Raw genomic sequence first — 25,176 nt, forward strand, 5'->3', positions numbered from 1 at the left:
GTAAAGTTCATATTGATAAAAAATATTGTGAAATAAGGAATAAGTCAAAAGAAAATTATATGATTGCCGATTATTTTCGTAGTTTAAAGCTATGATAATTCTTCCAAAAATGCATCTAATTTCATATTTTGGCTTATAAGATATAAAGCATTAAGCATATGGCCACCAAATTTTCATGGATTAATCCCCATATTCGTTTCAATATGCAAAAATTAGAATTAATCAAAAATATTATCGATAATCAATTATTATCGATTATCGATAATCAATAAATCCTTTTTTAATATTCAATGTTTAAAATGTATAGGCCTACACGCAACCAACAAAACTGTATATCTGCAGTAATTTGAAAATATGACTTTCTCCTAAGTGCTATAAAAGCATCATTTTTTACCATTTATATGCACATCATATCTCATGCAACCTGAAGGAGCGAAACTTGTTTCCGGTTTGGATTGTAACACCTTAAAATTCACATTTTTCATAAAAAGCGGTTCAAATATTTTTTTCTGAATTGAAAAATCTCTCATGGTATATAATGGCCATATTAGGCATTGTGATTGGCAATTTCAAACTTTTTTTAGTTCAATCACCATGGCGGTGGACACGTGATGCTCTGTTTTGAAAGCCATCCGAGTTTCCATTTTGACAAACAACTCGGTGCGGCAATTATGGTGATATTTGTACAGTGCCGTAAAATAAAGGTAGAAAACAAAAAAAAAAAAGAAGGACGGACATTGGCAAAAATTAATAGAATGATGAATATAATATGATGAAGGATATTGTAAAATAATAACAAAAAAGAAAAGAAAAAGAAATCTAAATATATTCAGGGGCTCGAACCTGTGTTCCAATGCGCCTGTGGCAGATGCCGTATCCATTGAACCACAGAGCTGTGTAACTTCAACAGGCTTAAACTATAATATAATGCTATTCAAGATGCATGTATATAAATATCGCTCTACATACGGTATACAGTCAAAAATTACTTTTTTACGGCATTTGTTTCATTAACTGAATATTTATCATATAGCAGGTGTTGGCTGACATTGTGCTCCACATTTATTTCAGTTTTGGGCGGGATAAAAGCGACTTTGGGACAAAAAGCGAGCGATATACACGTTTGTATAAATAAAAAGAAAGTAATATTATATTAAAATTCTTTACTCTTTAAAGGCGTGTATACCGTCCGATTTTGTCCCGTAGTCATTTATCCCGGACAAAACTGAACTAAATGTGAAGCACAATGTCAGCCAACACCTGCTATATGATAAATATTCAGTTAATGAAACAAATGCCGTAAAAAGTAATTTTTGACTGTATACCGTATGTAGAGCGTATATTTATATACATGCATCTTGAATAGCATTATATTTAAGAAATAAAGGGTAATGCATTATCCTTTACACGAAAATAATGTGTCCGAGGCAGTAAAAACGTAAATAATGGGTGAGGCAGCCGAACCCATTATTTAAACGCTTTTACTGCCGAGGACACATTATTTGGGTGTAAAGGATAATGCTGCACCCTTTATTTCTATTCTATTACCACAAAATAGTGCGATTTAAAGAAAATATCACATTTTTGCCCAAATATTTCAAGTTGTTTACTTCAAGGTGGAGCGCGTGACGCTTAAGTGACAGCGCGTGATCGCGGAAATAATAATGCGCGCAACCAAAGCGTAATGCTGTGCGTAGAATGTGTTAGGCGCTTCGACCCATTATTGCAGAATAATGGGCTCTCACGTGACGCGTTTTAACAAATCACAGTGCGCGATTTTGAATAATGGGTCGTGGGGGTAATAGAATATAGTTTAAGCCTGTTGAAGTTACACAGCTCTGTGGCGCAATTGATACGGCATCTGCCTCAGGCGCAGTGGAACACGGGTTCGAGCCCCTGAATGTATTTAGATTTCTTTTTTATTTTACAATATTCTTCATCATATTATATTTGTCATAAGCCAATGTCCGTCTTTTTTCTGTATGTCTATCTATATTTTACGGCACTGTACAAATATCATCGTAATTTCCGCACTGATGATGTTTTTATATAAACATACATAAAATTGCCCTATCTATGATACGGGTGCAATTACATTAATTTGATGTAATAATAGCTGATTGAAAATTGCTCATTCAGTTCTTTTTATTTATCATTTGAATTAGAAGCAATTCGATGTAATACTGCATTTAAAAATCATTCTTTCTTTTTTTGTCAGTTTTCGCGTAATTCAGACCCAAGCCAAGACGCAAAACCACGCATTAGCGATGTTTTTAATGACCACCCCCTAAATAAACAAATACATTTTTTTCTTTTTTTTTATTTATCGTAAAGCCCTATCACATATATGTGTTTGTGTGAAATATGAAGATAATACAACATTCCGTTGCAAAGTTATTGAGTAAAAACGGAAAACAGATGCAATATTTAGGATTTGACTCGGACAATCCAGGAAAAAAAGGTTGGCACAGTTTGCCTGTCTTTTGGTATATCTCTGCCCCGCTCCCCCAATTCAATGTTGGACCAAGCCATGTTGTCAACAGGTCCGTGAGACCCTCCAACATTGAATGATGGGGAGTGGGGAAGGGTGAGATATAGGGGGGAGTCTGTACAACACATATATTGCATGCATGTTTTCCTCGCCTCCCCAATTTTAATAGGGCACGCATTTCCATTGTTTAGTGCATGTGTGCCAACTATTAATTTCGCGGGTTGCTCCTTATGTGTAAGTTTTACAGAATACAAAGAAATGTTTGTACTAAAACCTATATGATTTTCATTTTTCAAACCACAGAAACCTTTGCTGTGAATCATTTCTTTCATAAAAATGTCTGTAGAATAAACCATCCATATCTTATCTCTGCAAATAATATAAGTATGAATGTCAAAATATGTATGCTTACGATTTTTTCAAAAATATTCAGAATTATTCCAGTAATCCTGCTATGCCAATTCAGAGAAGAAATCTTACCCTTAGAAAAGATCGCAGTGACAGCCAGGCTTTGATATTGCGTACTTTGTCAAGTCTAAAATGAGGCAGCATTGACTTGCGAGCACGACGGGATGATGTCAGGTGGGAAAAATATTTGGCAAAAAGACATCGCTGAAAAAGACAAAATATGCATATTAATTGTAATGCATTTTTTCTACAGAGTCAACAGTTTTAGCAGTTACAGGATCTTGGTGTACATCTTGCACATTTCTCCAAAGTTGTGGAACATATATAACACTAAGAAGTTTCTTTCCTGAAACATTTCTATGTTAACAACCCTGACTTACTTGTTTGTATGTTCTCTCAGCCACGGCAAGAAGAAAGAAGAACATAAGGCTGAGAGCTCCTCGTTGTATACTGCTTATAAAGAGCGCCACCTGGATCTGCCATTTGATTGTAAAGAGCGCAGTGACAGCTTCTGGTAGCCACACAGTGGCTAGCCACGAGAGCTCATACTCACGTGGTGGAATGTGTCGAATTCTGTTTAAAGAAAAAAGTCAGCATCATAATAAAGTACTCGCTCTGGTGATGAGATAATGACATTTTATTCTTTCCCTTTTTTAATCAACAATAGATAATTTAGGTTAGCTGTCTTTTTTCTCACCCATATTTGAGTTAACTACAAAAAATATATGCTTCCATAATATATTTGTGAATTAAAATTACATAGATTCCTGAATTAAAAGGTCTTAATGTGATGACATGCACCTACAAAAACTTTACAGTAACTGGCAGATTTTAATCTTAAAAGGAGCTAAAAACTATGTGTTGCAAAAATATATTGCAAATCTGGTCACAATTACTCTTTCCCTCAAGTTATTTCTTTTATCAAGATTTGAAACCCGGACCTTTGAGTCCATTAACCAACCCTAATACAGTCATACCAACTAAGGTATCAACAAGCCAACCACAGAGCACACTCAACAGAAAGACTATTGTAATCCCAGCATCAAGTTACAAACTTACCTATAGAGTATTGGTATTATAGCTAAGCTAATGCAGAATACAACCCCAAGAATGAGATAATCTGCACTAGCATGTAATGAATGCACCTTGTTATTGATTGCACAGCTGATTTCAAGCACGGACATGTCGGTTTTCTTACACTCATCACCTTCAAACATACGCACACGAACTAAATTAGAGAGAAAAAGACAGCAATAAAATGCATGTTTACAGCAACACTGTTAAAAATTTCAGAAAAAATGTTTAAATATTCTGGAAAGCTCTACGTAATTTCATTAGAAGTTAAACAAAATGGATAACTTCACTTTTCATTTAAATATTTATCATTGGCAACACAAAGAGAATTTGTCAATAAAATCACATATTGGAAATATATTTTTGCAACTCACTTTGCTATATTTTGTCTATGACCACAGCATTTACAGCAACATCATATACATTTTCAAATTATTTACTTTATTACTAGGTATTGACTGCAAGACGTAAAGTGAAACTCCAGATAACCAAATTTCTAAGTTGAATACTAACATTCTTAAAAAGGCAAAGATATGTCCCCTTTCCCTTGTACTAAACTGCATGAGTACTCTGGTAAAATGTTCACGGACTTACTTTTTTCAGAACTTGTAGTAGAAGTGTGTGAATTGACAGGAGCAACAGGAAACATCTTGAAGGGGTCTTCAAATTGTGATAGCTCTTCTGTTTCCCCTCCATCATCTGTTTCACTGCTGCTTGAATCACTGGAGCTGTTGGATGTAGACGCTTCTACTGCCGTCTCACCCCAGCTAGGCTCATCCAGATCAGAATCACCAGGACGAAGAAGATGAGTGCTCTAAATAAGTATCAGATATAAAAACAAAAGGATGTTATGTTTGAATATACCTGTAATGTTTCATCTTGTATTTTCTTGTAATTCTACCTGTCTGTGTTTCCTTCTAATTTAACTATCTTTGTTAAGTAACTATTCGTTGGAATGCTGTGAGAGGTGCTACAAGAAACTGAAGGCGGATCCTCTTGGGAAGTGGAACATAAATGTAATCGCCAGCATGAACCAGACATGGCTACCTTTTGTCTTCTGCATATTTTATTGCAAGAAATGGTCTATCATTTCAAGCTACAATGTCCACAGCACAGAAGCCACTATCACACAAATGGAAAACTCTTCAGGACTTCCAATACTTTATTTAGTGGAAAACTGCAAAAGAGGTACTACAAGAAACAGAAGGCTCCTCTTGAAAAATGGAACAAAACTGTCATAGCCAACATGGATCAAACACCACTACCTTTTATCTCCTGTATGATTTATTGCAAGAAATGTTCTGTCATATCAAGCTGCAACTTCCACAGCACAGAAGCCACTATCAGACAAAGAGATGACTCTCTAGGATTCCCAATACTTCATTTGGTGGAATACTGTGAGAAGTGCTAAAGGAAACAGAAGGCTCCTTTTAGAAAATGGAACAAAACTGTCATAGCCACCATGGATCAAACACCACTACCTTTTATCTCCTGTATGATTTATTGCAAAAAAAATGGTCTGTCATTTAGAGCTGCAACTTCCACAGCACTGAAGCCACCAACAGACAATAAAGTTTATTGTATCTATACATAAACAAATTTACCTCCTGTGAAAGAGACTAACCCTGGTCCAAAGCTTGTGCTTGGACAAATCAATATGATTGATTTTTTGATTGGTTGCCTAGTAATGGCTTTATGTATTGGCCAATGAGGTTTAAGGTCTATTGTTTGAAGTAGCCAATGGGAAGTGGTTAATAACCTTCTGACACTGCCAGTGGGTCAAGGATTAGGCATATTTTTATCTGTCATGGAAGGAGAAGGTTGGGTCTCCAATGTCCAAAAATTTAGGTCATATCCCAGTATTCAATACCTTTGTGGACAGTCACTTGGGAGCATTAGTTGGCTGGGAAGGCTTCCATATCGTACGGGGGTATAGAGGTACATAGACCTAAAGGGTATCTTCTGGGTATGGGCAAATTACCAGGAAGAGGGCGGTTAAGCTGACCAAGGGAGAGATTCAATAAGTGCACATTTTAACTTCTCTTGGAGAGGTTAGGCCACATTTGGGTATACAGATCTAGGTGTTCAGGAAATCTGTTTAAAAAGGGTTCTGTAGCTTGCCGGTTAATACATTGCTGTTAACTAAAGTTGGGGCACACTTGGCGAGTGTGGAAAGGGCTTGAGAATACCCTGGAGGGCCCCGTATCTTACAAGAAATTAATTTGGGTTAACTTCTCTGCAAGAAGAGGAGTTGGCCACACTTGTGTGTGGGCCAGGGAAATTCCCCGGAGGGCCCCATATCTTATGAGGAATTAATTTGGGTTAACTTATGCGAAAAGAGAAGTTGGGCCACACTTGCATGTGTGCAAAGGGCCGAGGAAATTCCTGGAGGGCCCCGTATCTTCACGAGGAATTTGGGTTAACTTCTTTGCGTGTGTGCAAAAGGGCTTGGGGTAATACCCTGGAGGGCCCCATATTCATTAATTCATTTTCATTCATTCATTTCTTTCATGCATTTAAAATGTACTGTACAAGGAATTAACTTGGGTTCATTTCTCTCTGAGAAGTTGGCCCCGTATTCAATTCATTCATTTTCATTCATTCATTCATTCTTCATTGCATTTCATTTATGCATCTTACAAGGAATTAATTTTGGTTAACTTCTCTATGATAAGATAAGATTGGGCCACACTTGTGTGTGTGCAAAAGGGCCCGGGAAAATTCCCTGGAGGGTCCGTATCTTATACAAGGAATTAAGTTGGGTTAACTTCTCTGTGAGAAGTTGGGCCACACTTTGTACCTTACGGGTAAGTAGTGTAGGCATGAGTAATTTAGGAATTGGCTCGGGAAATTCCCGGGAGGGCCCCGTATCTTACGGGTGAGCCAACACTGTGTGTAGATGGGAACAGACTCTGTATTTACGGGGAAAGTAAAGACTATCCAGGTCAAAAATTGTGGCGGTAAAAAGGGACAGGGCCACAAATTTAATCTTGCATCCAATTATATGAAAATAATTGGATCACCATAGGTAATTGTATAAGTGTTTACAAATAGTAATAATTAAGTAACTAATAAATTTGAGAAATAGTGCATGAGAAGTTGAGCGAAATATGTCAAATATCAGATTACTTTCCTGAATGTTTCTGGCTTCAGGAAAGTAGGATTAATATATATGCACTTTTCTAAGGAATTTATATTAAAGGATTGACTCAATAAATGTATGTAAACTTCTCTTGAGAAGTTTTCTCTTGAAAAGTTAAGCCAAGTTTGATGTATTATAACGGTACCCTTTGGGTCCGTATTTTATTGGATAAGCTGAAGTTAAATCCAATTCTGGTTTACAAATAAATGGAGATACTCCTGACAGATATGCCAGCAAAACTTTTGAGTAAAATGTGCCTCATTTCCTCTGGGGGTAGATAGAAGACTCTCTAGGATTTCCAATACTTTATTCGGTAGAATGCTGTGAGAGGTGCTACAAGAAATAGAAGGCTCCACTTGGGAAATGGAACAAAGCTGTCATAGCCAACATGTACACCACTCCTTTTTGTCATCAGTGGGCACAAAACATATGCTCTAAATGGGAACAAGACCATCTGGGTTCATGGTGGACAACCTGGACAGGTAAAAAGACAGTGAGTCATGTATCAAGACCATGCTGATCTTTAGAGACATTGGTACCTGTATTATTGATATGGAAAGGAAAGACTGGGACAGCAGCCAATATATCTACCCATTCTTAGTGGGTAGAGATATTGGTGCTTTGTTGCTCTGTATTTTTGCATTGTTTCATCCTGCTTTGCATGAGTGCAACATTAACTTTTCTAACCTGCAACATTAACTACTATACCCAGATATGAGACCCCACTTTCCTAAAAAAAAACTGGAAAAAAAATGAAAATGTGCACGAAATTGAGCAAAAAGTACCAAAAGAAGACTCAAATGGGTCTGTCACCTGCTTAGATTGCCAGAAATTACACCAGCTTGTTATGTCCTATATGAAGCACTAAGACCCACCAAAGACCAAGAGGATGACCAGCAACAAAATGGATCTCCATGATAAACAAAGATCTCAATAATATGAACTCACAACTGAAACTAGGAGCAGTCAAACTCAATGAACTAACTGTTGACAGACTTGGAGAACACTGGTAGGCGGTGCTATACCTACTGTATGTTCAATTAGCTTAGATTCTTGTGATATTTGAAGAAATAAAAAATTGTGGCCAAAGTCATCAAAGAAAAGTGTTAGCACAGCCTTAGACCTAACATGATTTATACGTTTCAAATTCCAAAGTTCAATTTAAAACCTCATTTCTTTTCAAGTTGCAGAAATTTTGACTTAAAAAAAAACTGAATTCAGTTTTTAAACTGAAAATTCTCATGCTCATAAGTTAAGTGTAATTTAAGTTGTTCAACGCATAGCAACCTTTCTGTATTATGCGCTTTATAAATGCATCTTATTATTATTATTATTATTATTATGCCTGTATACCAAACAACAGCATCAAGGCCTAAGAGAGTGATTGCCTTTAATTTAAGTCCTAGCATGTCAGTATGGTCTCAAAATGCTCAAAAGTTTTTAAAAATAAGTGTAAGTTAAAGTCACAACAAACAAACAAATAACACACATGTCCACAAACCTCTGACAGTTTCTTTCTGACTGAATCCTGTAATATATCCACATCAGAATCATTAGAGCTGTATCCTCGATACATTGTTCTCCTGCCTTTCCTTGTTCCCAACACACGAGGGCGCACGTTGGTACCGCTCTCCTGGGAATCTCTCTCCTCAGTGGTGTCTTCACTGTCAGACATTGGAATTGGGTTGTCCGAGAGGCCCTCTTGAGGTGGTGAAAACTGTTTGGCTCTTTCTGTTTTATAAAAAAATGGTATAGGTAGGGTGATGAAATTTCCCTTTGGTATATACCAAAATGCCAGCTTTATGCTAACACAGACCTATGGTTATTTGATATTAAAGAAATAATTTAATCATACATATATATGTTCTTCATTAATACATTTCATTTTTAAACAGCTACTAATCACCATTAGTTATTATCGGGGGGGCTAGGGAGTTAGGGTCAGGAGGAATATTTTTTTGCCGCCACCGCCGAAGGCACCGGAATTTTTTTTTTCACTGCCTTTTTCAATTTTAATGTACACCTTTATACAGAGTTGGGGAGGGAAATTGTTTTTACTCATCATTGAGGCAATTTTTTTTTTCATCTCACTAGTGGGTAAAGTTTTTTTGTTCGTCTCACTAGTGGACGAAATTTTTTTTTTCTCCAAAACCTCCCAAACCCCACCCCGATAATATCTAATGGTGTGTCCCTAATTTGTCCTTGGTACCACAATTTATTTAGGCTCAGCTGTGCTTCTTGGCCAGGCAGTTTGCTCCTGGGACAGGAAAGATTAATTCCTCTGGCAGATAATAACTTCTAAAAATAATGCTTGAGTAAGTTTTGTGAACTCAAACCATGACCAAACTAATAAATCAAGAATATAGCAATAGCTATTTGAAGTGGCTCAACCCCCAGAAGGTGCAGGGGTCTGGTTTATGTTTTCAAGGTCAAGTTTTGGTGAAAATGACTGGCATTTGTTAAATCCTAGCTAAGACCCTGTATCCAGGGTGGTAAAGGGAGGGTGAGGCAGTCAACAGGTCACTACCTAAATGTTGGCATGTAACATCACCACTTACCTAATAAGGACACTTTAGGTGGAATAATCTTGCCTGGTTCCATGTCTGCCCTAGGAGACACATACCCCTCACTCTCCACCGAGGGTTGACAACCATTCAATCTCACTCCACCATTTTGTCCTTTGACCTGTTTGTGATCGTCATTGTCATTATCACACACTTTATCATCACCATTACAGGTCCCATTCTGATGATGCGTTCTTTGAATCAAATCTTCCAAATTATTATCAATATCAACTCCATTTTGAATCACTCTGGTTCCCGAATTTGTTGTGACCAGCACATCTTGGCTTGCCACACATATTTCCCCTGCATGCTCCTGTGCATCAATAGGGGTATTCAAGACAGTGAATACTTCATCATCGCACCCTGTTGTAACATCACCATTTTTATGAGGCACATATTTTTTTGCGTCCTGCCCCTTCTGATCTGAATCACTCTCCTCTTCCTCTGTAAAAGCATGCCCATTTAATGTAGTTCTTTCTACAAATTTTTTCTTAGCTTTTGCTGGGGAGGCATCCCTGATAATTATCTGAGGTTTTATGAATGGTTGCGTCAAGCGGTCACGGGATGAGATCCCATTAACTAATTTTGTGGTATCAACAGGGGGCACTGGGGCCGGGCATTTATTGGTACGTCTTGGCGGTGACCGTGATTTTTGATAGTCAGCATCAGAAGAACTTGATTTTTGGTTTGGTTTGGCTTTGCGCTGCTGTAATTGCTGTTTGAGTTGCCTTCTGTTGACAAATAAGTAAAAAAAATCCACTGGCCTAAGAATTAAATATCAAAGTGAAAAATATCATTTATACAAATAAGTAGACATGCAAGATTCTTGTAGAAATTTTTATCTTAGGCCATAAAAAAGTTTGTCTCCGGTGAAAATGGAATTACATTAATGCGGTATGCATGCGATTAATGTTTTACAAAATGAGGCTATACAATATGTACTGCTTCATGGCCAAACTGCAATTTTTTCCCTGACAACTAAAACAAAAAAGGTTTTTGAAACATGGAACTAAAATTTTTACAAAAGTTCTCATGATATGGAAACAAAATATATGTTTAATTAAAATTTTAAAAGCTACACACACAGCCTCCAAAGACAACCCTCTTTTTTGGTCTCTTAGTTATCGCATTCCATATTTTTATACTATTACTCTCTATTGGTCATAAACATTCCTATTTTACTTATAGGAATACATTAATACATTAATCAGAAAGAGTTAAGTTTCTGTAATGTTTCTGATCCACAACTTCGATTTCAGATGCATGTATATAGGACCACAACAAGAACCCTGTGGAACACCTCCCTTATTACTTACCTCCTCTTTACTCGACGTGCAGACTTGGCATGTGATACATTGGTAGACACTACCTGTGAGTAGACTGTACCTAGTATTAGCATCAATATCAATGGTGTAAATACTTCTGAAGTGTAGATTGCCTAAAGACAGAAAACAATTGCAATTATTATATATAGTATGATTCTTACAAAACTAAAATGTTTTTACAGAACAATTTGCACAGGCAATGCCAATTAAATATGAAGTTAAAATTGACTTATGCAATGTCAATTGAAAACAGGAGTATAAGGTGAAATAGAAGCTTATTCAGTTAAAAAAAAGTTGTATCAACATCTTGTACTCCATCTTGGAGTTGTAATGGGAGGGGGGTAAATTGCAATTATATTCAATACAGCTTAGTTCAAGACTATAATAGGTCTGAAATAGATGTAATACAGACCCAGCTAAAGAGTGTTGCCATTTGTGGGGAACTCAAGTGTCAGGTAGATAACCAAGAAGTATAAGCAAGTTGACCTTCAGCCCACCAGCAAATTGCCAACAGCAAAATTAAAACTTTTTGACATCCTTAAATAATAACTAAATCTTATGAACTTTTCACACTTGAAGGAGAAAGGCCTGTATGTATACTAATTATGCAGTAGAAGAAACAACACACAATCCCTATATTTGAGGGTGCTCTGTTTACTAATAATGAAGAAAACAGTTTTGAATCAAATTCATTAGCAGGGTCAGGTTTTTAATCACAACTTGCATTTTCTTTCAAAATATTTACAAGTTGGTCTTATGTTTGGTTACTGAAACTAAATGACTGTATTCCCCTTTAATTCATACACTGGATCCAGACATACATCTGCACATACCTGATTATTATTCTCAGGAACATAGAGAAAGTAGATGGTAATCAATAAGATTTGTAGAAGATAAAGAGTAAAAGACACACACATCATCCATGTAGCCATCTGCTGTTTCCACCTGTAGTTGAAACAAACATGTAGAATTAGTAGAATTCAAAATATTGTTAAGCATTATACTCACTGAAAAGAAATGTGTTACTAATCACATTTTAACTTGATATTTGGTTGAACTTCTTATAAAGGGCATAGTGGCGCAGCGGTACGGGCTCTGGATTGCGAGTTCAAGCCCTCGCGGTGCCACCATGTTGTGCTCTTGGGCAAGGCACTTAACCTAACTTGCCTCTCTCTACCCAGGGGTGAAATGGGGAGGGAGCTGTTACGAATATTGTCCATTGAGCGCCACCCAATGGTATGAATATGCCTTGGACATTGTATGGCAGCTGACACGTTCTAACGATAGCGGAATAAATGTAAAGCACTTTGGTACATGTGCACATGTGAAAGGCGCTGTATAAATACCAACATTTATTTATCTATTTATTTTATAGGCAAAAGTTCACTTGTTTTGTTTATGCGCATCAATGAAGACTCAACTTACACTTGTGTACCTTCTCAAAAGTATGTGATTTTTTGTTTAGAATATCATATTTTGATTTCATAATGTGATACATGAATTTAACATGAAATGGATCCAATAATTTTTCATCAGCAGATTCAGCACTTGAGCTGATGAAAGTCAATCCCTTGTTTCCCATAAAGCCCAAATAAATTCTTGATTAAATATTTTATTATATCCAAATATTTCATTATTCGATATATTTTCAACTTGAAAACACACAAAAAGTGTTTGAAAGTATTCCTTTCCATGCAAAACAGTTTAAGCATCAAATGGGCATAGAGGGAATCTTTGGCAAAGTCCATTTTTTTTACTAAAACAAAGTCAAACCTTTTTGTTATTATGATTATTTCTACATCCCACTATGTTAGTCAAGGAAGGGCAGAGTTGTTCTTCTGCGGACAATTTGCAGTAACTGATCGTAATCAGTCATTCATGCATGTAGTAGGGCCATCATGAAACAAAATTTGTGGGAAAATAAAATATATCCTGAAAATCTGTTAATGTGCCTTTAAAGTGGGTCAACTTTTTTTTTCCAGAATTGTACTTTAGACTTGTTGTGATATGACTCAGCAGTTTCCAAACCTACCATTTGTAATACAAAGGGAAGAATACCACCCTCAGGAAACCTTTCCTTGCACATGCCAGCCATGCATGCTCTGGTTTGGCCTTGGTGAATGTTGAACCTACAATGCAATACAAAAGCATTCAAATATGAAAGTCATCATTGATCTGAACTATATGGACTATTCTAGTTGAAATTCATATACCCCCTATGGCAAACATAACATTAATCTCCCAAACGGGGGTGCAGATTTCAAATGGAGTCACCCTTTTAGGTAACACCATTTGAAATTCACACTCCCTGTGCAGGAGATGAAGGTCATGTCTTCCATAGGGGGTTATGGATTTCAACTAGAATAGCCCAATTTTTGCACTATTTTTATTCTCCAAGCAGCTACATGTACATTGGAAAATCGAAAATGACAATGTGTTGACATTTCTTTTTGTAAATGTAAAATCAGCAAATGTGCTAAATTGTACAAATTAATCAAGCGATAATTTCAACGTTTTTTACAGTACCTGTAAATAGTCTTAGTCAATAGTCATGACTAGACAACAATATAAAATGATTCTGAATAAAACCAAGTTTATGCTTGGCTTGGTTCATTTCAATGTACACATCATGTCCTGATTAAATTTTATCTTATACCAAAATTACTGTTAACCAAGCACGTACTGTCGTGTACCGTGATGTTGGAAAGTTGGCGCTAATAACGCATACGGCGCAAAGTTCATTAATAAATTTCTACTTGACAACAGCAGATCGCCACAGCAGCCAATCAGAGACAAGTGCATTTCAACGCAGTAAATATGTGATGTATGCTTAAAATGTGTTCTCCTCAAAACTTTACAGGAAAAGATGATGGCTTGGTCATATATCAGAAAAATGTTTTCAAAATGTTTCAATCAGAACAGAAGTGCTAGATATTTGTCTCACAATTTATTTATCATTTTATTGTTGAACCAAATTTCAACTAATTGTGTCATTTACTTGGTTTAACTACAACAAAATAGATTTAATTAATTAAGTTGTACACACCAAGTGACAAATACTTACTACCCGGTACAAAATATCATAATCCTCCCTAGAATGCTTTGCAAGTGTTGTGCACAAGTAACATCAGTTCCGAATTTTTTCCTGTAGGCCCGTAATTCTGCTGATTTCTTAGATCTATGTTATGATCCGGTGAATTCATTACTACAATCACTATGACCTAAGTGTAGGGCTTTACTTTGACACCAAGATGACAAAAGACTAACAACCTCTTAAAAGAACTGGTATGTACAATGTATATCAGTGTTAAACATAACAACCCACTTACCTCTGACCAAATCAATATCAATGAGCTCTGTTTTGACCCGGCCTGTTCGCATTCGAACCTTGTTGAGCCCCAGACCCTGCAGGTGGAAAAATGTAATTTAATTGTTATATTTTTTTATCAATATACAATATTAATATTCATGAAGTAATGAACCAATAGCCGCTGATACAATATTAATATTCATGAAGTAATGAACCAATAGCCGCTGATACAATATTAATATTCATGAAGTAATGAACCAATGGCCGCTGACCTTCCGAAAGTTTGTTTTGCATGATAATTAGCATCTGACTGCATGATGTGCACCCATCTATGTAGTGCGGTTGGGTTGGTCCATTTAATTACAAGGGAGCAATTCTGGGCTGCCAATGATGGACTTTTATGCTACTTTTGATTTAGTAATTTTTATATACCTGGGTCTTTACAACAAAATTATAACAACAATGGATTTTATAATGATTATGAGTGAGATAAATGACTGATAAGATTTTGTTGATGTGCAAATGACAAAAATCAATGCACTAGCCCTTTAATGTTTTCCCACTACAACGCACTCCCTCTTCAGGATCGTGGATTGTTCTGATGAAAAAAATAAAGGGTGTGACTGTGCATTTTTTCATTTGCACTACAATAAAATCCCAAAATAATATTCAGTCATAAACTACTAATACTATCACAATAAACAGCTAAGTAACAAAAATGGTTGAAGTCATCAATTTGATCTGCTGCACAGTCTTGCTTTAACCTAGGACTAGTAAACTAGTAAACTGAAATAGATGGCGCACCTCAGCTGATGCCAGCAACATGATTTTGTTCTCCGTTTTTCCTCGTTTATTTTCGTTTGTCTTGTTTACCAGCCTTGTTTACATCAATCAAGTTGATCTGTATAATAAACTATGTGAGTACCTGACTGTGCAATATATCAAAAATCTTCCAGCTTTTGAAGCTGAAACTCGACATGATTCTCATCAATTACGGTGCAAAATTCTGCAGCCTTGCAACAGTTTACATGTAGGCTCACATCAGTTAAGCTTACACAATGACATCGGTGAACACTGGCATCAGAATGATATAGGTAGCCTTCACAACACTCAGCTTAAGAATAATACTGATTCAAACTATGGTATTATAGCCCCTGTTAACAGTTCTGACTTTGTAATTTCTTACACCCGTGAGGAGTTACTTGCACTTAGAAAGAAAAGCAGACTTCCAAAACAAACTGTTGATAACATTACATCCCTTGGTATTTTACAACGCCAGCGTGGACGCCGAGGAGGTAGAAACAGAAGGAGAAATATCCCTGTTGTAGTAACCAACCGTAGTGATTCTGATAACCATGATATTAATGCTGATTCTTGCGACTTCCGCCCAAGAACTCTCACCAACATTTCTCTTGATCCTTGCAATACCACCCAGCAAAATAATTCATGTGGTACCATGTTGCCAACTTTATTCATGACAAATGCCCGGTCTCTCGTTAACAAACTTGATGAGGCCTCAGTGATATTTGAACTTAATAATGTTGACATTGCTGTGGTTAGTGAATCGTGGTTTAAGAGTACCATCCCTGATCATCAAGTGGACTTGGGAGGTTACACCCTATTTTCCAAGAGTCGCGAACACAAGCGCGGCGGGGTTGTAGCTATCTACGTCAGACAAGACATTCCAACTTCTTATATTGCTGACATTGTGGTCCCAGTCCAACTGGAATGTACATGGGTACTGATGCGTCCTAAACGACTGCCTCGTGGTATTTCTGCCATCGCTGTGTGTGCTGTGTATATTACAACTGACTCGCCACATCAAGAACTACTGTCTGATCACCTACTACAAAGTGTGGACTCTTTACGTTCAAAATATCCCGAGATTGGTATTATAATAACAGGTGACTTTAACGCATGAAAGTTTACCCCATCATGAGGGGAAATGATTTGTTTCAAATTGTAAACTTCAATACTCGTGAAAATGCAATTTTAGATCTTGTGATTACTGAACAGTAAACTCGTTGAACAGTACAGTGATCCTTTGCTATTTCTCCAATAGGGAGCAGTGATCACAAGGGTGTCTTATGGAATCCGAAAGTGATTTCAAATAGAAATAACTCTGTTAAAATACACATGTTGGTCGTCCCATCACTGAGGATGGAATTAATCGCTTTGGTTCATGGATTCAGAAACAAGACTGGCATGAAATCCTTGAATGCGAGGGTTCTCAGAGCAAAGTTGATAGGTTTTATGCCATGCTTGATTCTGCTTCTGAAGAGTGTTTCCCAATTAAAAAGAAAAAGATTCACAATAATGATAAACCATGGATCACGCCATATATTAAGAAGTTGATTAAGAAACGCCAATTGGCTTTTGAGGTTAACCCTGTTGAGTGGCGTAAATTACGTAACAAGGTTCAAAGAGATTACTAAAGCTAAGTTAACATATCATGCTCAGAGAATTAGATCTCTCCAAAAACTGAGCCCCGTAAGTGGCACCAGCAGATAAAAATTGTCACAAATAACAACAAATCTGAGCTCAGAGTGAGTGTCCCAGGAGTAGATGACGATGACTCTACAGGTAAGGCTAACACTATTAACAACATGTTCGCTAGTGTGTCAGCCCACATTGAGCCTCTTGTCCTGGCTAAGCTTCCTGCTTATTTAAAAAAAAAAAATCCAGTCCCTCATCTCTACCCATGGGATGTTTACTCTGAACTTAAGAAAGTGAATCCATCTAAAGCTGGTGGCCCCGATGGTTTTAAACCTCAATTGGTGCGTGAATTTGCTTATGAACTCAGTATTCCACTCACAGATATTTTAAATTCCTCCTACAAGGAGGGAATTGTGCCCACCCAATGGAAAAAAGCAATAATTGTGCCAGTTCCAAAGACCAGCCCCCCTAATGTTGAAAAACTTAGGCCTGTGTCTCTCACTTCAATTTTCTCCAAAATTGCTGAGGGTTTTATCTGTAAATGGATCTTGGAAGACATTGAGAATTTTATTGACATCAAACAGTTTGGCAATGTTTCTGGAGTTTCTACCAGCCATTATTTAGTTAATCTCATGCATTTTCTCCACCAGGGTGCGGAAAAAAAATCACAACGTTGGCACAGTGGTTCTGACAGATTTCTCAAAAGCGTTCGATCTCATCAATCACACCTTGTTAATTGAGAAAATGATCGAAGTTGGTGTGAGAAGAACCATTGTGCCATGGATTTGTGATTTTTTGCACAACAGGCAGCAGTGTGTGAAATTCAATGATTCTTTATCTGGGTATGTTACGGTCAAAGGGGGTTCCTCAAGGCAAAACTGGGTCCTATTGGATTCCAAATTGTTATTAATGATGCTGCCACAGATGCCAAATCACAATACTGGAAATACGTTGATGACATGACCTTTGGTGAGAACCGTCATCGTAATGTTAAAGGCTGTCTTCAAGATGATTTGAATGATTTTACTGAGTGGGCCAAAAACAATTGCCTTAAATTAAACCCATCCAAATGCCAGGCTCTTCTTGTTAATTTTGGTAGATCAGAGCCACTACACACAGATTTGAGAATTGGTAATGAGCCTCTTCCTTATGTTGACAAAGCGAAAGTGCTCGGTCTCTGGTTACAAAATGATCTTAAATGGGACGCCCAGGTTAATGATATGCTTACCAGAGCCAATAGGCGTCTTTTTATGCTTCGCACTTTAAAAAAATTTGGCTTCTCTCAAGATGAGCTCACCATTGTTCTTAAAAGTTACCTTAGACCAGTTCTCGAATATGCTGCTGTGGTTTGGCACTCAAGTATTACATCAAAACAATCTGCTGATATTGAAAGAAAAAAAAACGGGCATGTAGGACAATACTTGGTTGGAACTATACATCTTATGATGATGCAATTACTTCGTGCAATCTTGATTTTTAACTAACAGAAGAGAATTACTCTGTCATTCATTTGCTGAAGGGCTATCAACCAATGCTCGTACTAGTCATCTCATTCCCCCCACTAGGTTTGAAGCCCATGGAAGAAATCTCCGCAATTCAAGTGCAATATCAAAAATTCCTGTCAGAACATCCAGGTTTGCTAATAGTCCAGTGCCATATTTTATTAATTTATTGAATCAGTAGTTATCCTTTTGCATTTGCCATTTTTAGTGCTTTTAAACAGTTTTGATGTATTACATGTATGCAGGTGTCATTATTTATATAATTTATTATGATCTCTTTATTTGTATGTGTGAGTGGGAGCACGAGGGAGTACCAGGTGTTTTTGGAGTTTGTTTGAGCCCAGTGATATGTGTGGTGTGAATTAGGTATGTGAGTGTGTGTGTGAGTATATATTGTGTGCAGGTGTGAGTGGCTTTTTTCTGTGGTGGTTGGGTGTTGTATGGGTTCAGAGATGAAGGGATCATGTGTGCTGGCATGCCGTTGTGTGTGCATCGGGGTGCGTGCGCTCATGCACCCTTCACCTGTGTACCCCTTTTCCACCCACACCGACTCCCGGAGCCGACTCACACCTGCATGCTGATGTTTTAATATGTGGCAATATCCATTTTTGCTTTATATGTGCAAGTTTTTTCATCTTTTATCGTGCATTATTTAAATTTAAATTTGTTGTTTATATATTTTGTATTTGTAATTTAGTAATATTTTGATGTCTTTAAATTTTGTAAAAATTGCTCAATTTGGCCTTAGGGCCACGATGCTTTTTCTAATAAAATGAAATGAAATGAAATAGTCTCAGCTTTAACGAGGTGTGTATAAAGTATGACAAACTCCTCCACGCCATTTTTCCATAAAAAAGTGCTGTTAATGTTTTTAAAAAATAACAGAACAACAACAAAGTACACATTACCAGTAATTCCTTTTCTTCCACATGCTCCTCCCATAATTCTTTATCATAGGCACCAATCTGCAGAGTAAAACATAAGGGAAAAGTTGGGATTACATTAAAACTTATAAAAAATAAATCTGCTGAGGATGCCAGGGTTGTTTTTATCTTTCTTTTTTTCCAAAATTGTCATTATGGCAAAGTCCAAAATTGGGTGGGATATCTTTTGGAGGTTACCATTAAATATATATCATATAGATTTTCCCATTTAATTTAACACTTTTTTATTATATTTCACATCCGCTTAAGAGGAATTCTTCTAAAATTATTGAATTAGGCATTTTGGTGCAATATATTTCGTCAAAAGATCATTATATTTCAAAGTACTTTATTTCATTCATTGGTCATTTGATTTTGTTCCAAAGGGCATTGAAATTATCTCACCTGGTGCAAGGACATGTACATGTACTTGCACAAATATAATTAGTCTTTGCTCAGTACTTTTTGTGCTTTGATCAAAGCAATTTGTCCTTCATAATCATATGTTATAATAATGCATTGTACATGTAGGCCTTCATGTTTGGATACATATAGTTTACATTTGAACCACTGGGCTTGAGTTCTTTTACAATGTACATTGCTGATACAGATCCAAACAGACATGTCTCAATTTATTCTGACCACATACATTATAACAGTTATCACAATATGGCAGTGAGACAAAGAGGACCCTACAGTCACATTTTAAATCAAGATAGAAACCGTATAATTGATGCATTTGAGAATGACATAGACTACATCCAGGTTGCTGAGGCCTAATTTAGTGTGGAACAACAGACAGTGTGATCAATCATTGTTGTCTATGTCCGTCAAAGCAGACGTTACAATGTATGCCATATCAAGACAAGGAAAGTGGTCTTCAACTACATGAAGAACTCTCTTCAACAGATTGTGGATAAAAATCAACTGATGTCATTGGAGGCCATCAACGCTGAACTTAAAAGGTGAATCAGTGATATCAGGCAGCACACTGACTCGCTCGTTCACTGGATGGTATGCTCCTGAAGCTCTGAAGCTAGGTGAAGGCGTCCCTGAAGGTCGGAATGCTGAGCGTGTGATCCAACAGAGGGCTGATTATGTCCAGTGGTTTCTGGGAGAAGGGGTATTAGGAACAAGGAGAAGTTACGAGCTCCTAACTGAGAAGCTGCTAGCACTAGCAGGACTGAACAAAGCTTCAGGCCCTGACCTCATGCATACAACACTAGCCTGCCCCGGTGTTGCAGGCGATATTCACCTGGTCATACGCGAGTGGAGTTACTGTAATGACGTGAGTATAGTCCCACCTTCGAGTAAAGTCCCACCCCCAAATTTTTGAAAAATTTCAGAAATTAACATTTTTTTTTTTTTCTTTCTTGTTTTTTTAAAGTTATTTATTTTTTCGGCTTTGGAGTGTCCCTGGACCTAGACCTAAATGCTAGGATCATTCATGGTTGATTTAAATTTTAAAAAAAAAAAATTTGAAATCATTAATATAGAGTATGACATGAGTACAATTTTATTCAAAACACATAGGCCTACAATATTTTTTTTTAATTAACCATGAATGATCCGAAAAAAATAAATAACTTAAAAAAAAACAAAATTTTTTTTTTGAAAAATGTTCAACCAAAAACGGGGTGGGACTATACTTGCGTCAGTACGGTATACGGATTGGCTGTCTGCTAAGAATCTTGAGGAGCGGATTATAAGAACATGGCAGCTATAACTACTGGTCAGTTTCTCTAAATGTGTGTCACAGCAAAACTAATAACGCATAATTGGTATATATGTAGGAATAAACTTGAAGCCCTGCAAAGATTACTCTCCACACAGTAGTGTGACCAAGATCTTAGCCAAGCTTCAATGGGACAGTCTGCAACTATGCTGGAAAGCATCAAGATTGACCATGATGCACAAGATTGTGAACGATCGTGTGGCCATACCGGCGTTGAAGTTCTTGCAGCAAGTCTAACGCCCTACCCGTCTCCAACATAGCAAAGCCCTTTACAACCACGTGCCAAGAAAGGCTGTTTCAAGAGTTCTGACTTTCCCTCCCCATGCCCCCCCCGCTTTAAGCTTTATCAGAAACCTATTTTAGTTGCAAAATGAGGACACAGAGTGGCTTATCTTTAACCCACATTCTCAATCTACATGTCTATCATGCCAGAAATTAAAATAAAACGATCCCTAACTACCGGTAATTGTCAAAAGATCGTAAATTTAATTTCTTAAAACGTGCCGGCGAAACGATTTGTTTACAAGTAGCAATCCTTGTTCCAACACTGATTCCATTCATTCGGCACACCATGTGGTGACTCAGGTGAACTGAGTTGGACGATCGTCGATTGATTGAGTTAAATTTGTATCCAGGTTACCGGGCCATGCCTAATGGCGACCTCAAGTCTTGGAAATATTTTTCAACTACGTTGCAAAATGATCGGAAATACACCATCAAGCGACTTCATCGGTAAGCATCATTGAAACTAAGCAATATTTAGTATTTTTTCTTTTAATTGTAGTTTACAGTTTTCATTAGTTTGATGATAGTGGATTTAAAAATCAGTCCACTAGTAGACGTTGTAATAAACAGTTTTCCGCCGGAGGATAATGTGAATCCATCAAGATGTGGCGATCAATTTCACGATTTAAATCTTTCCTTTGGGCCGATTTTTGTTTCTTGCTAACATTTAAAGCCTGAAAGTATCACTTCTAAAGATAGGCTATCAGGCACTTGCGCAAATATATGCTAACATTGGATTTCATTTATTGTTTATTGTTCGCTGTGTGGAAAGCCTCTTCTGCTGCATCTTGTCATGCTTGTATTGGTTGTATTTCACACGCATAACCTCAAAGGAGTTGCAGAGTACACCGCACACCGACATCGCCCGGTTAATAATTACATTATACAGCAGAGACACTGAAATGAATACCCGAGATCGATACACGTGAATGTGCTATGCACGATTTGATATTCAGACGATAAATCTTTGGATACCGGGGTAGAAAATGATGGATATCTCCCGTAATTGATTTAGTCTAAAGAAGCCAGATTTTGTTCCTTGCACTTGAATACGTGTTCAATGGATATGATAGTCGTTAGCTTGCGTCTTGAGAAAGAACCATTGCATCTTGAACTCAAAAACTGACAAAAATATTCTGATTTTACATGTGCCGAACTATAGCGCAGTCGTAATGTAGTGTAGTATGTAGGGGCTACTGTTATTGTATCAAATGCCTTTCCATGATGCATTGCAGTTCAGAACTGCTTAATAATTACATTATACAGCAGAGACACTGAAATGAATACCCGAGATCGATACACGTGAATGTGCTATGCACGATTTGATATTCAGACGATAAATCTTTGGATACCGGGGTAGAAAATGATGGATATCTCCCGTAATTGATTTAGTCTAAAGAAGCCAGATTTTGTTCCTTGCACTTGAATACGTGTTCAATGGATATGATAGTCGTTAGCTTGCGTCTTGAGAAAGAACCATTGCATCTTGAACTCAAAAACTGACAAAAATATTCTGATTCTACATGTGCCGAACTATAGCGTAGTCGTAATGTAGTGTAGTATGTTGGGGCTACTGTTATTGTATCAAATGCCTTCCCATGATGCATTGCAGTTCAGAACAGTATAATGTTCCATTTTTATAGAATTGAATTGTTAGGTGTGCTGAAGCACCATGGGTTGTGGAAAGGGGTTACTCTTTTTTTCTTATGGAAAGGGGTTACTCAAGATTTCTTTCTTATGGAAAGGGGTTACTCTTTCTTTCTTCCTTCCTTTCTTTCTTATGGAAAGGGGTTACTCTTTCTTTCTTATGGAAAGGGGTTACAATTTCTTTCTTCTTCCTTTCTTCCTCCTTTCCTTTCTTTCTTCATCCTTCCCTTCTTTCTTTCTCTTTCCTTTCTTTCTTCCTCCTTTTCTTCCTTTCTTTCTTCCTCCTTTTCTCTTTCCTTCCTTCCTTCCTCCTTTCTTCCTCCTCTTTGCTTTCTTTCTTCCCCCTTTCTTTCCTTTCTTTCTTCCTCCTTTCTTTCTTTCTCCCTCCTTTCATTCATTTCTCTTTCCTTCCTTTCTTTCTCCTTTATTTCTTTCTTCCTCCTTTCTCTTTCCTTCCTTCCTTTCTTTCATCCTCCCTTTTCTCTTTCTTTCCTTCCTTCCTTTCTTCCTCCTTTGCTCCTTTTCTTTCTTTCTTTCTTTCAACCAAATATGTTACACAAATTCTGTATGACCAGAAAGAAAGTTGACAGACAAAAAACCACCATCTTGAAACCTTAAAATAGACATAACTCCTCCATACTTTCATGTATTACGCTGATTTTTGCACCACTGTCTTTCTTTTTTAATTATCTTGTCATTGATACCAAATTTGGGGGTGTTATATATTGAATTCCATTTTCCACTGGACTCGCTAACCTTGGGCAAGCCAAAAAGTAAAAAATAATAATAATAATAAACCATGAATGTTAATGATACACTCACCTTTTGTTGGAAGGTAGAAATCGCCTCATTGAGCCCCATTCCTCTCACGTCATACAATAGTTACAATCATGAGCTTATGTTCTATTGCTTTGTTTGAATGTAAAAAATGACAGGATATCACTTTTAACACTTCAAAAAGGTGTAAATTCAGTAACTAAAATTCATCCAGGGTAGACGTGTGTTTACAACAAACATGACAAATTGACATAGTAGATAGTGGTTCTAGATTTCTTTACCAATCAATTATCCAAAATTCTCAATTGAAATTTTTTTTTCTGCTGAGAAAAATTTCTGATCAATGTATCTTCCATCAAGTATTTTATAGCTTACTTAGAAAGTAAGGAATTAAAGTTTTTATAGAAATATTTGTTTTTTCTTCAGAGTAAATCAGTCCACAGTCAAACTGATTTATTCCTCGAGAGTAAAAACACTGGTCTAAAAATAGAATAATCCAGCTGCATCATGACCTTCGATTATATCATTTTTGAAAAAAGGTACAAAGTTTTGAATTGTCTGTTTAATTGAATTAAATCTCATATCTGATTGCCAAAAATTAGACATTTGCATTTGCATATTTTTTTTACTTTTTAAAATGTAATTATTTATTTCAAATCTTGTGTTTTGAATGGTCCACAAGTTTTAATTTTAATATATTTTACTTTGCACTACCCCTCTACTAAAAGTTTAGTGCGCTTTCAGGAGGGCACAGTTCAAAGGTCGTGGTAAAACCATATAAACAGGAAGATCTTGATGGTTGGAAGAAGAGCTGGGTCAAGGAAAATCTGGCTTTTGAAATGCTGAGAACTTTATTTACAAAAGTAAAATCAAAGCAGAATTATCTCTTGTTTGTCTCAGCCTGATTAACAAGACATAAGCTGCTCTGAAGACGACATAAATTGTTTAAGCTTACCAAGACAACCGGGCAAGATGCAGTCATCAATCATCATAATGCATATCTCATCATCAGACTCGACTCATCAACACAAGAATGCTGTAAAAATCACTTGTCATTTTGACTGAAAGAACCAAATGCATTGTCTCTCCTGAACACAAAATGGCATTACCACACAAAGCTGTTGTAACTGTACTTTTGATCTTGCTGTTTTTAGTTTTTGTTGCTGTTCGACTTGATGAGAAAGTAAAGTGGAATTGGTTTATTGTGTTCATCCCATTGTGGATTTTTGATTTGTTTCTTCTTGCAATCCTGTTGATAAGAATGGTTTCACAATGTCGAATTGGAGGAGATAGACAGAATGATAACGACTGTTTCGGAAAAACTGTGGTACCTTTCGGTGATTTTCTTCAAATTTTCATTCCAAATTATGCTCTCGTGAGACTGCAGTATGCCAACAGTTCACTACCACTTTTTATGTGCTGATACCATTATGGCTTCTATTAACTGCGCCAGTGGTTAGACTTTTTCCATGGTCATCTAAATTTCGTGAAATTACTTCAAACTGTACCCTAGTTCTACAAGCACAACATAGATCTACGGACCTGAAGTCCTGCAGT

At 36.8% G+C, this 25,176-nt stretch overlaps 1 protein-coding gene across 2 annotated transcripts in view; it reads right to left on the bottom strand.

The window, feature by feature from the left end:
• The window catches only part of LOC140151373 (protein PHTF2-like), a 43,545-nt gene extending 19,739 nt beyond the window's left edge, over positions 1-23,806 (bottom strand). For both annotated transcript variants that reach the window (XR_011858933.1, XM_072173684.1), the window contains exons 1-12: positions 23,665-23,806; positions 19,161-19,217; positions 14,334-14,409; positions 13,037-13,133; positions 11,838-11,949; positions 10,996-11,117; positions 9,674-10,410; positions 8,617-8,846; positions 4,568-4,787; positions 3,959-4,127; positions 3,280-3,472; positions 2,972-3,103 (exon numbers count right to left, since the gene is read on the bottom strand). Coding sequence is in view for 1 of the 2 variants with exons in the window: in XM_072173684.1 (XP_072029785.1) it covers positions 2,972-3,103; positions 3,280-3,472; positions 3,959-4,127; positions 4,568-4,787; positions 8,617-8,846; positions 9,674-10,410; positions 10,996-11,117; positions 11,838-11,949; positions 13,037-13,133; positions 14,334-14,409; positions 19,161-19,217; positions 23,665-23,703 (2,184 nt within the window). In the remaining variant the exon portion in view is untranslated. The remainder of the gene's footprint in view (positions 1-2,971; positions 3,104-3,279; positions 3,473-3,958; positions 4,128-4,567; positions 4,788-8,616; positions 8,847-9,673; positions 10,411-10,995; positions 11,118-11,837; positions 11,950-13,036; positions 13,134-14,333; positions 14,410-19,160; positions 19,218-23,664) is intronic.
• Between the last annotated feature and the right edge of the window lie 1,370 nt (positions 23,807-25,176).

The sequence above is a fragment of the Amphiura filiformis genome, chromosome 4 (genome assembly GCF_039555335.1).
Source record: "Amphiura filiformis chromosome 4, Afil_fr2py, whole genome shotgun sequence".
NCBI lineage: Eukaryota > Metazoa > Echinodermata > Ophiuroidea > Amphilepidida > Amphiuridae > Amphiura > Amphiura filiformis.